Source organism: Camelus dromedarius, chromosome 8, assembly GCF_036321535.1.
Source record: "Camelus dromedarius isolate mCamDro1 chromosome 8, mCamDro1.pat, whole genome shotgun sequence".
In the NCBI taxonomy this organism is placed as follows: Eukaryota; Metazoa; Chordata; class Mammalia; order Artiodactyla; family Camelidae; genus Camelus; species Camelus dromedarius.
In genome coordinates, this window is record NC_087443.1 from 34,126,759 (window position 1) to 34,140,905 (window position 14,147).

A 14,147-nucleotide genomic window follows, 5' to 3' on the forward strand; every position below is an offset into this window, starting at 1 on the left:
TGCTCTGAGGTGAAGCACAATAAGGAGAATTATCTTTGTCAGAGCTCTTAGGCTCCTAGGCCTTTCAGCCCTTCCTCCTGTGAGGATACAGGATGCGGACAGACATTTCCGGGAAAGTCTGTCGCTGGAGCCAGTGCTCAGGAAGAGTGACTCAGCTGTCTCATCCAGATTGTTACTGAGGTTTGTCCCAGGGGTCCTCAGCAGGATCTAGGTGGAAAAACACAACCCCTCCCCCGACCCCCCACATCAAGGCGCTCTGGCCCTCACTCTGACTGACCCAGAGGGGACAGGCGTGGCTGGATGGAAGGCTGGGGCAGCATTTCCATTTCTGCCACAGGGCCCCTCAGAAATGGCCTCCCAGACCCCCAGAATAGATGAGAGGATGTCTGAGGCTTAGAGGATAACAACCCCCAACCTTTATCATAGAAACGGGCATTGTCCAAACTGATGTCAACAACTTCCAGCCTCAGGCAGCACCAGGACCCTGCTCATAGGGGCTTTCAGGGGCTTCCCGTGTGAGGGGGACAATGAGGTCAAACACACATGGGTGCCGAATGAATGGATCCCCTACCCGGTACCCCCGACTCTGGGGAGCCATCCCTCACCCAGGCAGTAAGGCAGGGGAGGGGGGCAGGTGGGGTTGACCCCACCCCTGAGCCCAGGACAAATACTTGGCCAAAGCAGGCCCATCAGAGTCCTAGGACTTTGGCCAGAGTTGCCAGGAAAGACTCCCTGGGATCAAGAGTTATAAGGACTGTTGGCCTGAGGCTGCTGACGACCATCACAAAGAGAGCCTGAGGACAGCACCCAGCGTCCAGCTGAGAGGTGGTGAGAGAGAGCCCAAGGGTGCTGTTTGAACCCCTGGACCCAGTGTGGGATTGCTGGTTATATGAGCTAATGACTCACCAGCAACAACTTTTCTTGGTTTTGCTTGCTCTCATTTGAGTGTGGTTTCTCCCACTTCCAACTGACAGTCCAAATCAATGCAGGGTTGAAGTAGGAATAGTATTCAAATCAGCTTTTATATGCAGAAGTGGCGGTGGCCCAGGCACCCTTGGGCCACTGTGGACAGGCAGGCTGATCCAGAAAACCCTCTAGCAGAGCTAGTTTGAGGCAAGGACTGAAAAAGCCCGGCTGCCTCAGGGCCTAGGGCCGTCCTTCCAGATCTCCTGGGGAGTCCAAGTATCACCCCTCCCCATTACCACCAGCTGAGGGGTACCTGGGACCGACTCACCGCCTGGAGAAGGCACAGGTTGTCACGGAGGGAAGCCAGCACGCCGATGAAGGACACGATGAACATGATGACCCCCAGGAGGATGAGGATGATAGCTGGGGCCAGAAAGGCACTTTCCAGGGTTTTGTATTTCTGCCTCTCCACCTCTGCATAGATCCCCACCGACAGGATCAGGCCGCCTATCAGCTGCAGCAAGAAAGCAACGAGTGAGAGAGGAGAAGGACTGGCAGTCGCTTGACTTTTCTACAAAGGGTTCATCTGAGGGCTACGGCGCCTCCAATGAGGGGCTCACCTCAAACGACCAGATGTAAGGGGACCTGTTATGGGATGAATTGTGTTCCCCCCAAATTCACATGGTGAAGTCCTAACCCTCAGTACCTCAGAATGGGACTGTACTTACAGACTGAGCCTTTAAAGAGGTAATTAAATTAAAATAACTAGGCTTTAATCCAATATAAACATTGTCCTTCTAAGAAAGGATTAGGACACAGACACACAGCCAGAAGCCATGTGAAGACACATGGAGAAGATAGCCACCTACAAACCCAACTCTGCCAACACCCTGATCTTGGACTTCCAGCCTCCAGAACCATGAGACAATAAATTCCTGTTTTTAAGCCACCCACCCTGCAGTACTTTGCAGCCCTAGCAAACTGACCCTAGCAAGCCCTAGACCCTGTTTTGAAATGCTGCTTTAGAGAAAATATTGGTGAGTCAGGGGAAATGCCACTAGTTAGAGGGTCAAAGAACCTGATCTGAGTCCCAGCTCTCCCACTTGCTAACCCTGGGCCTCAAACAGGCACTGGACCACATGAGTCTGTGTTCTCATCTGAAAAATGGGTATAAAGACTGTCATTTCTGCCCTGCTCACCCCACAGGTTTTTGCAAGGCCTTAGTGAGATAAGGAAAGTGGAAACACTATAAACGTGGAAGCCAGGGGCCGCTGGGATATGTATCACACAGGCAGGTCACCGTGGGAAGTTTCAGAACTGCTCAGGGGGGTTGGCATTTCACTCAGCACCATAAACATGGAATTCGTCTTCAGGATGACCATCAGGAGGGCCAAAATTTGGAGCAGGAGGGATTTTGAGGGGTTTTTTTAAGTCGAATTCCTCATCACCAACTCCCCTAGCAGTGGAAAGGTGACCACTGTAAGAGCTCAGCAGGAAAAACCTGGCAAAAAAGCCCTTGGGGGATCCCTTTCTAGTTCTCAGTCTGAAAACTCTCCTACTAAATCTTTGTAGAGCTTTATTAGCAGACACCACTTCTAACCCTCAGACGAGTTTGGGCTACACGGCCACATTGCCCTGGGATCCTACAAAAGTGTTCTAACTGGCCCCCTTCAGCCAGTTCTCCATACCAGAGTGACCAGGCAAAACCTAATCACAGCAGGCTGGTTCTCTGTGTACTGAGAGTAAAAGCCCCAACCCTAATCACAGCCTACAGGCCTACACAGCCTGTCTGAGCTCACTCCCACTTCTCACTCCCCCTGCTCTTCCTCACTTTGGCTTAGCTGCACTAGCCTCCTCACTGCTGGTTGAACACACTAAATGTGCTACCCCGGGGCCTTTGCACAGGTTATTCCCACTGTCTAGAATTCTGTTCCTCCTGATCTCCACATGGTTCACTACCTTACCTCCTTCCTGCCTTTGCTTAATTGTCACCTGCTCAGTGAGGCCTTCAGGGCAATCTTATTTTTAAAAAGTTCCTCTCCCATTTCCCCATTTTATGTTCTCTCTTTGTACTTGCCAATATTTAACATAACTACTTTTTTCTTTTATTTTTCAATTGTCCCACAAGAACATAAGCTCCATCCCAGGAGAGATTTTTTTGACTGTTTTGGGCATCCCAGCACCCAGAATGGTCCTGACATTTAGGAAACACAGCTGGTATTTACAATCAACGTCTGCTGAACAGATGCAAGCTGCGCTTCCCAATAGACCCCCTTGGGTTTGAGTCCGATGTTGTCTACCCCGCCTCCTGCCTGTCCAAGGACTCTGACTTTCTGGGCCACACATTCCTGAGGGCTGGGACAAATCATCAGATACACTGGACTTCTCCACAGAGCGGAAGGCAGAGTAGGAGAGTAATTGGAAGCCGTGGTGCTATCAGCGAAGGTCTGAGTATAGGAAATGAGGGATACTACAGACAAGATGTGGGCAAGATATGCCATGAGCAGAGCTACCCAGAGTCAACATCCAGAACACTGAGGAGGCCTCTCCTGCCATTACTCCTGGTCTACCCAGCCTTAAATTGGTTACAATGTGCCTTCCAAGTATATCTAGACTGCCTTCTAAAGAGTGCCCGGACTGTCCTGGGTAAAGGGAAGTGCCTGCTTCCCCTAAGCTTTGACAAGCGGTGGAGATGCCAAAAGTCAAATAGACCAAGCTCACTTAGAAACACGGGATAACAGGGGATTACCGGGAAGCCGTCCTCCAGGGGTCCAGTGCTCTGCTGTACTTCACAGCTAAGTGCCATTCCCCTTGGTTTGAAAGGATAATCTGGGATGACTGAGGACCTCTTCCCCAGTCTAAAAGGAATGCCTTCCCAATGCACACAGGCCAAGAGGTGCTAAAGGCACGACAAACTCAGCCACTTAGTAACAAGTTGGCCATATCAGGAAAACTATGAGTGAAATGTCATCAAAATTACCCACTTGGAAAAATGTTTAAATTTATAAGGCAGGACACACACGCACAGAGTCCTCTACAGGAAAATGGTGAACACAGGAAATAAAATGTACCTGTGATAGAGAAAAATTAACCAGAACTATTTGGTCAGTTCATGCTCCAAAACCCAGAACATGGTGAATCATTGCTCAAGACCAGCCTGTGCCCTGAGGGTCCTCCAAGAACAGGGGCCAGCAGCTTTAAAGAGCCAGATCTACCACCCCTCTTCTGAATTATTGCATTTACAAGGAATCACTCACTCAACCCTAACCCTGAACTAGATACAGAGCCCAGAGATCCTTCCACCCGCGAGCTGGGGACGGTGATTAAAAAGGAACCCTACAGAGAAGTGACATCTTCACAGCCCAGGCAGGGAGAGCAGTCAATACACAAGGACAAGGTGTACTTGAGGGCAACAGAGGCGGGGTTTTATCTTCTATATCGATGAAAAGTGTAATTCTCATGTTGTCACTGAACCAACAATATTTTCAGATCAATTCTGTATACTTTTGAGAGTTCTATGTTCCTTGTTGTAAAAAAAAAAAAAAAAAAAGTTCTTGGGCAGGACGTATACAGGCCCTGATGTCTTCCCTAGCCCTGACACCCACCCACCCCCATTCTTGCCTGAGGCTATGCTTCTGGTTTCAGGTACCCTGCTTTGGAAACCATCTCCAAAACACCAGAGCTGTCATTGGCCTCAATTCCAAGCAGAACTGACCCCAGCCCTCTTCATAAAGGCAGTCAGTGGCTTCTTTTATTTTTATAAGTTCCCCAGAGCCCTGGGACCCACTCCAGAACAGCCTTGCTGGCAGGAAACAAAACTTCCTTTGGTCTGATGTCCCTCCCATGACAAAAGATCGCATTTTCCTCACTAGTCAGCCTTGCAATATTCCCAGACCACTAAAGCTAGAGGAAAGCTTCCGTGGCAAATGCAGACCCAAAGCTCCAGACTCCTCCACCACTGTGAACTGAGCCATCACAGGCCTGTTCTTTCTGGTCCAGCTGGAGGCGCTGCGACCCCAGCCTTCCCAGCAGCCAGCAGGCAGCCCCTGAGACAGCTCCCCACACAGGGTCCGCTGATCTGGGCTCCTCATTCAAGTGTTTGAGGGGCAGCAGGCATAAGCAGAGGCTGGCGTCCCCTTCTTGGGAACTTCAAGATTTCCAAATGATATTTACATCTCTGATGACATCAGTTTATGTTTCCATGTGAGCATAAAATTAACTGTCAATACTAATGTGCAATTCCCATCCACTCTTCTCTGCTAATTATAGCCTCTCATTGGGCAGCCAGCCACTCCAGCTCCAGCGCAGGAAGCAAATGGCCCATTTGTCAAGCAGGACAGCTTCAGCTAAATGTGGCTGGGGGTGGGGAGCACATGGCCATGCCCATTTGGGGCCAAAGAGGGAAAGAACATGCTGCTGGCAGCCCATAGGCCCATGGGCCAGGCCCAGAGCCCCAGGCTTCTGGCATCTTCAACAGGCTGCATGGGAGCCCTGTTGCCCATTGTGAATCAGGCCCGAAGGTCCCCTCTGAGCCCTGCAACCTAGAACTGGCTTCCTCCTTCTCGGGCTGAGACCCAGCTTCACGCAGCTGCTGGGAAGCAGAAGGTCCTGTGAGGCATTCTGGCACCTGCATCTCTGCCTTCGGGAAGCATCTGGTCACAGGTCTGGCTGGCTCACCCCCAGCTGGGACAAGTCTGCACTTACAGGGGACCTGCAAGGGCTATTTTCACCCCCAATGGCACATACCAGGCACCTATTGTGTTTCAGGTCTTGGGGTCACAAAGGGTCACAAGACTAGACATGGGCTAAGTCTGGGCGGGGGAGCAGAGATTGACAGGTTAGAAATGATCTCTATGGCTTGATGGATGGAATTCAGGAGTTTCTAAACTGTGGATGGAGAAAAAAGTCAACCTTTACTTTTGTTAACCTCTAACTGCAATGTTCCTGGCATGAAAAAAGGGAAGAACCTCAGGCCTACAGGAAGCATATGCAACCCCTCCCATGGGGAGGGCTCTGGGAATTTGAACAAAACTGAGGGGGAGAAAGGGAATGTCAGAAAGGCAGCACTGGCTTCCTGGAGGAGCCAGTGTTTCCTGGAAGGCCCCAAGAACTTCCTCAGTCTGGTGCCATCTGATGGGGCACTCAATGCTCCAGGGCTCTGTGTGGCCCAAACAAAGCACTTTCCTGAGTTTCTAGTTTGAAAGAATGTGGGAAATAGCTAAACTCCAAGGCCTGAGAGAGACTTGAAATAAGATGGGGCTAGCAGGGTCCCTGCATGGGGTCAAGAAATCCCTGGACTTCATGCCCATCAGCTTTTCTGCCCCAGGCTGATCCTGTCTAGCCCTGGGCTAAGCCACCCCCCCACCCCACCCCCGCACTCTGCACCAGCTTCTCTCCAGCACAGACAGGGCTGGAAGGAGCAGCGGACGCAGGATAATAGATGGGAGCTGGCATTCTGTGCCTTCAATTATTAGCTTGGTGCCCTTGGCCATGTCACTTCCCCTCTCTGAGCCTCACTTCTCATAAATAGTAAATAAAGCTCACTGCCATGTATGGAGTGATGATGCTGCACCAGCATCCTGCAAAGCGCTACACTAGCGTCATCTCCCTTGACCGTCATACTCCCTCACACATCTGAGAAACAGCCACTTGCATTTTACAGACCAGACTCAGTGAGGTTAAGTGACACAGAACATATGAGAGGCAGAGTCAGGATGCATAACCAAAACCTGTCTGGCCTGCCACTGAGGCTACCAGATGGGCCTTCCATTTCGACCTGGGACTGAGAACTGGTCTGAAAGGTCTTTGCAAAATACAAACATGCCAATAGCACAGCAGTGCTGCCAACAGCCGTTCTGTGATGAAGGTAACGTCCAATATGGTAGCCACTAGCCGAGTGTGGCTAGCAAGCTCTTGAAATGTGGCTTGTGTGATTGGGGACCTGAATTTTTAATTTTACTTCATTTAAATTAGTTTATACTTGACCACGTGTAGCTGATGGCCACCATATTGAACAGCACAGCTCTAAAGCATCTCTCGTTGGATGCTACACCTTACCACGCTCACCTTGCTCCTTTCTGAAGGTAGAGACCACTCTTATTAAAAAGTCATGTGCTCTTGAGAAAACTGTTCAGTATCGCTAATTACCAGAGAAATGCAAATCAAAACTACAATGAGGGATCACCTCACACGAGTCAGAATGGCCATCATTAAAAGATCCACAGATGATAAATGCTGGAGAGAATGTGGAGAAAAGGGAACCCTCCTACACTGCCGGTTGGAATGTAGTTTGGTGCAGCCATTATGGAAAACAGTATGGAGATTCCTCAAAAAACTAAAAATAGACTTACCATATGACCCACCAATCCTACTCCTAGGCATATACTGGAGGGAACTCTAATTTGAAAAGATACATGCATCCCAATGTTCATATATATAATAGGCAAGACATGGAAACAACCTAAATGTCCTATCAACAGAGGACTGGATAAAGAAGCTGTGGTATATTTATACAATGGAATACTACTCAGCCATAAAAAAGAATAAAATAATGCCATTTGCTGCAACATGGATGGACCTGGAGAATGTCATTCTAAGTGAAGTAAGTCAGAAAGAGAAAGAAAAATACCATATGATATCACTTATATGTGGAATCTAAAAAAAAAAGACACAAATGAATTTATTTACAAAACAGAAACAGACTCACAGAAAACAAACTATGGTTACCAGTGGGGGAAGTAAGTGGGAAGAGATAAATTGGGAGTAGAGATTTGCAGATGCTAACTACTATACATTAAACAGATAAACAAGTTTCTACTGTATAGCACAGGGAATTATATTCAGTATCTTAAAGTAACCTATAATGAAAAAGAATATGAAAAAAAACATATGTATTTACATATATGACTGAAACATTATGCTGTACACCAGAAATTGACACACTGTAAACTGACTATACTTCAACAACAAAAAAAATCATGTGCCCTGATCATCCTGCCACTAGCTAGAGGAAGTTCAGTTCCTATTCACTGGCTTCATTCAGGAGAAAACAATCCCTTCTCCCACTGTCCCCGAGACAACTCAGTTCCTGTTGTCCCAACCCTCTTGACCCTAAGGAAAGCAGGACAGACGAGATTCAGGGCCCCAACCCAGACTGATACAGGGCTCATTCTGTTTCCAGGGAGCGTGCCAGACCCACCTTCAGGACTACAGGGCAGTATTCTAAGCTCTGGGGCCCTAGACCCTGGTGCCACTGACCTGGCCCTAGCACTAACTCCCCACAGCCCACGCTTCAGGAATTGGGGGGGTTCTTCCCAAACCCAAAGCAAAGACAGCCCTGGAAGAAGCAGCAGGGACTGCCTCCTACTGCCGGCAAAAAAGCTTGTCCTTGGTCCTTGTCACTGATAATTTGCCAGCTCTGCCCTGACCCTGGACTTTCTTTAAAACAAAAACAAACAAATAAACTGGACATGAAGTGCAGATAACAATTGTAATCCTTGGTCCATGACATTCTTTGACACGGCCTGCTTTTGTTTGGACTGTAATAAGCACCATTTATTAACCAGGCCTCCTGTCCCCACTGATCTGCTATGACCCTGCTGTCAAACACTAAGGTTCCACACATGCCAGGTCTGTTTCTGGCTCCCTATCTCTTCCATCTGTCAGTCTGTCCCTAAACAAGCCTTCCCATTGTAGTGACTATAATTCTATAACACATCGTGGCATCTGCTAGGCCACGTCCCTCCTTCTTGTCTTCTTCGAAAGTGTCCTGGTTATCCTCGGACCTGACTCTTGTGTATACATTTTAGAATCATCTTACCAAGTTCCATGAAGAAATCTGCCGAGGTTTGACTGGAAGTGCACTGAATCTGATCCCTTTGGGGAGAACTGACATCTTTATCAGGACTTCCTGCCCATGTGCGTGGTTTATTCCTTCTTTATTTACATCACCTTTACTATGACTTCTCTAATAACAACGTTCTCCACCTCCTTCCAGCATTTCCACAGCTGTCTAGACAAATGTGGGGAGAGACTTCAGGAAGTATTTCCCAAGTTGGCCTTTCAGCTAGGCTCAGGGTGGGAAACATGGCCTTTGGAAAACAAATCTTGCTAAGAAGCAAAGTGGACACACCAGTCTGCTTGCTACCCCTCCTGTCACCAACAGTTACAAAAGCTTGATTTAAAAGGCTCCCACATGTTGCCTGTTCTCTATATTGTGAAGTTTTTACGGGTATGTCTTGCCACTTTCTCCCTAGATGATCTTCCACATTCCTATGGCTTAAAATTTTTTTTTTTCTTTAAAAAAAAAAAAAGACTCCCACATGTACACAGCACATTCCAGGCTGTAAAAGAGCTAAGCTGGGAGGTTTGCAAACCCCAGCTACTCAACCCAGCATAGGCAGAATGGAATTTCTAATCAAGAACCAGCATAAACATACGAAGCACTGGGGCTAAGAGCTGACAGAGCCCAGACTCTCTTTGGGAAGAGGTTTGGGGGAGGAAGAAGGGGAGTAGTGTAACAAACAGCTGGTAAGGATATTCTGAGACAAGAGGCCCAGCAGTCACTGCCTCCTGGGAAATCAGAGAAGGTCCATTGGAGCTGAAGGATGCACAGGAGCTTGACCTCACACCCTGGATGCTCCATCAGCACAGGGACTGGCCAGATAAATCTGCTAGAGGAATGAACCTGAGAAATGATCTTGCTCTAGCTGCCTATAAGCCCAAAGAAGAAACTGATGTTCCTGGTCCAGAATAGAGCCCTTCAAGGCTTAAGGATAAACTGACTTACCTGGTTAATATGAAAACCACAAAAAACGGCCAAGAGGCAAAGGAAAGTCTAGAGTATATCTCCTCCACCCAACACACTCTTCTCCCCGGTTTTCTTTCCTCTTCACTCTTTGGACCCCCTCCTTCTCTCCACCTTCCCTGTGTCTGAACCAAGAGAGTCAGAGCCCACCTCTCAGAGCTGCTGTATTCCCAAGGCATCTGGGTGATTATTTTCCCAGATCTCAGCCCGGGTGGGCCCCAGGCCAGCCCCTAGGCCAGGCTGACTCATTTGCCAGAGGCCAGCCAGAACAGAGGCTCCCAGAACATCTGGCCCTGACAGTAGGGACAGAAGTCCCCCAGCTCAGGCCCTGCAGACAGCACCCTGGGCCTAGGGTTGGAGCTCTAGCTGAGAGGCTAGGAATAGGGAATGGGGACTGGGATTCTGGGTTATGGGGTTGGGGACTCCAGGGATGAAGAGCTATGTGGGGTGGGGTGCTTCCTGCTAGGGTACACTCAGGAATACACTCTGTGCCAAATCACTAGTCTCCCCTCCCTTCTGTCTCTGGCTGGGTTGGCTAAGGCCCCACTGCTCAGAGCTGCAGGCCGCTGGCCGGAGTAAGACGGCCCAGGTCTCCCCCACCCTCAGACCCTTTAGAAGGAGACACATGCTCACAGAGGTGACAAGGGGATTTTGTTTCAGACAACAGCTTCCAGTTCAGGTCCCAGCAGCCTTTCAGAGCCCACACCTGCCCACCAGGAACTGGGCCAGGCATTGCCCATTTTTCCCTAAGACTGCATAAGTCACCCTTGCAGGACCCAAAGTGAGGGCAAGAGGAATTTCAGGGAATGGGGAGGAAGGTGGGGCCTCCCGTGATCCCATCTCTCCCTGACCCCTGGGCTGCTAAGAAGAGTGTCAGAGTAAAAGAGGGAGCCGCTTGAAAGGGAGTAGGTAGTAGGGGAGCGGGCATGGGGAGGAGTGGGGAGACAAAGGAAATTTCAGCAGCACGTACAGAAGGCAGTGAGGCCCCACAGCCAGGACTGCCTTTTCCCAGGTGACACCTGGCTGAGCTGGGCAGATATAAATTAAGGGCTGTCTCTACACAATTTTGGCAATGATACGGCTTACTAATTGTTTCATGTTTTTTGCTTCTAATGTCAGATGTAGTTTCACAGATAAGAAAAATGAATCAAATTGCTTTTGTGGCCCTTGGTTCATTCTTTGCACAAAATCCCACATCTGAACAGAGCCCTTTGCCCCTGAACTACGATGGGAAGGTGGAGGAGACAATCAGAGCACAAGTGTCAGTGCCTGGCCTTAAAGAATGTGAACTGCCCCCACTCCATGGGCTCATGACCTCGAAGAGGTCAAAGGGCAAAAGGAAAAAGGAGGCAGCATCACACATTGGAAGGAGCACTGAGGGGGCGTATGGGGGAGGGGAAGGGAGCCTGAACTTTAATGCCAGCTCTGTCACTAACCCCCACGTGACCTTGGGCAAGTCCTTTCCCCTCTCTGGACCTCAATTTCCCTGCTCCAAAGGGAGGTGTTTGGCCACAAGCCCTAGAAACCCTTCACTCCTCCAGGAGTCCTCGGAAACTCACGCCCAGAAAGCCCTTCCTAGGACCCCAGCCATCAGCGGACTGGCTGGTCCAAAGTCTTCTCCTCTACTGAGTCTTCCTCCATGGGCCCACCCCTGCTTTCCCACCTGGCCAGGAGATGTCACATTTCTGCATGAGAAAGGTTTTTACAAGGAGCAAAGATGACTTTCCTACCCGACCCTTATCAAAATACACACCTCCAAGCACTGCCTCCCACAGCAGCTGTGGAAAGAAGACCAACTGTTTTTTGGAACAAGACCAAAAGGGGCTAATATCCATCCTCCAAAGCTCAGCACAAAGCCCTCCTCCCCTGGGAAGCCTTCCTGGATCACCCCAGCTCTTAAGATCTCTATTTATGATCACCTATGAAATCACCAATGGGGACCCCTCACTGGTAGTGATATTTATAGTATTAACTATGCACACTGAATAGATCATTCCAGGTATTTATTACCAACTGCATGCAGGGCGTGGTGGCAGGACCCAGCAACACACATACCGTCATCCTTGGCCTCAACAATTTCACAGTCTGCACCTATGATGCAGATGCGTTAGTCCCAAAAGTTCACAGGACGCTTGGTGGCCTAGCTCCCAAACCACACTCTCCCCATGGAAGCCATATGGAAAGTGATTAGAGCCCAAGCCAGTTCACAGTGGACTAATGAACTTTGATGCCCCTGAAGCAAGACACCATCCAAAAATTCCTGGCACCCAGCAGGTACTCAATAAATGCTACTTTTCCTTCCCCAGTAAAGATAACCCTGACATTTTAAGATTCAAATCAGATGCCAGAAACCATTTCCCTTTTAGAGGCACTTTGGTCCAAGGATAAATCAGGGGAAGGGGAGTCCCTATTCTAAATTCCAAGACAACACTTACTGATTTAACATATATTTATTAAGCACTTAGTACATACCAAGCACTGGGAATAAAAAGGTAAGGCCTAGTTTCTGCCTCACGAAGCTCAGTCTGGTAAGACACATCTCCACACCAGCAAATGGAGCAGAGTTGGAGAAACGCTGGGGTAGAGGTAATTGAGTGTGTAGAGGGGCTAGAGAAGAGGAGACACGAAATAATGGGCAAGGCTGGCAAGATCAAGGAAAGCTTCCTGGAGGAGGTGATGTTTGAACTGAGTCTATTTGATGCACAAAATGGACAAGCAAGAATTGTTAAAGTGGACAAGGGGTTTCAGATGCCCATGAAGGTGCCATGAGGACAGCAGGTCAGCACAGCTGAAGCCAAGGACAGGCAGAGTGGGGAGAGGAGGAGGCTAGGGAAGCCAGCAGAATCAGACCACCAAGGCAAGGTGTCTCAGGTTCAACCAAGAACTTCATTCATTTATTATCTCTTTACTGAGAGGCTGTGTGGTTCTCAAAGATTTTGGTCTCAGATTCCTTTCCACTCTTAAAAACTTTTGAGGACCATAGAGCTTTTTTTAGGGATCAAATTTCTCAACTATTTACTATATAAGAAACTAAAATAGACATATTTCAAATATTTATTAACTCACTTAGAAATAATAATAATAGATTTACATGTTAACATAAATAGCATAATTTTTTGTTAAAAATGCCACACATGAAAAAAAATTGAGGGGGGAAGAGAGGTATGGACTTTACATTTTTGCAAATGTTAATGTCTGGCTGATGAGAAGAGCTGGATTCTTGAAGCTGCTCCTCCCTCAGTCCGCTGCCACAGCACCATCATGTGTCCTTGAAATTCTCCACTGGACACCCCTGAGAGAATGAGAGCAGGAAAGCAAACTGCATCCCAGAATCATCATGAAGATGGTCAACTTCACAGACTCCTGGAAAGGGTCCCCTCACCAAAGATCCTTGGAGCACACTTGGAGAGCAGCTGTTTCAGGAACGGGGTGAGGGGTGGGGAGTGGGGCTCATCTATAGTGGCAAACCAACCAAACACAAAAGTCTCAGCTTTGGTGGAGCTCATGTTCTAATTGGGGAGAAACAAACAAGAAAAGCATATGGTATGTCTTGGTTATAAGTGCTGTGAAGACAGAAACAGGAAAGGAGGCCAGGGAGGCTGAAAGAGGGGGCTGGCATTTTAAATAGCACAGCCAGGGAAAGCGGTTTTGGAGTGAAGACTTGAAGCAGGGGAGGGCTCTCCCCCATCCATGTGGATACACGGACGGACGAATATCCAAGCAGCTACCAAGACCTTGGAATGTGCCCACGTGTTCAAGGGATAACTGCCACAGCGTGATGGAGGTAGGGAAAGGGGGCGAGGAGAGAGGGCAAGGGCGACGGTGGCAGATCAGATGGAAACTTTTAAGCCACTGAGAGGATGCTGACTTTCACTCTGAGTGGGTGGAAGGCACTACAAGTTTGCAGTGGAGTGATCTGATCTGACTTTGATTTTTAAATGAGTTACTCCAACTACTGTGCTGAGAACTGGGGGGAAGGAGGCATGGAGGCAGAAGAGTCAGGAATTTACTGCAGTAACCTAGATGTTGGGTGACGGTGGCCTGGACCAGGGTGGGCATGTGAAGGCTGAAAGAAGCAGGCAGACTATATATATTTTGAAGCTGAAATAGGAAAATCACTGAAATAATTTAAACAGGGAGTCACACGCGCAGATTAGCTTTCAAAAGTTATTTTACCAAACAGAATATTCACACAGTCCCTAGTGTCACCCCACAGCTTACGCACCTGTCATCATGGGGAAATGCACATTACACTGGAGAGGGCGGGTGGTCAAGTGTGGCATGGCCAGCAGCAGGGTGGCCGGGCATCACACGACTCATAACGTGGTCTCTCGTGCCTCCCACCTCATCCCCTGTGCAGGAAATGTGTGGCCTGAACCTAACTATGAGGAAACCATAAAGCAAATCCAGAACGCTGATGTTCTGTACATCTGCA

General features: G+C 48.7%; 1 protein-coding gene across 1 annotated transcript in view; it reads right to left on the reverse strand.

The window, feature by feature from the left end:
• The window catches only part of TSPAN15 (tetraspanin 15), a 48,515-nt gene that overhangs the window by 18,978 nt on the left and 15,390 nt on the right, over window positions 1-14,147 (reverse strand). Inside the window, exon 2 of the mRNA XM_010992788.3 lies at window positions 1,235-1,420. Within this exon, the coding sequence (XP_010991090.1) occupies window positions 1,235-1,420 (186 nt within the window). The remainder of the gene's footprint in view (window positions 1-1,234; window positions 1,421-14,147) is intronic.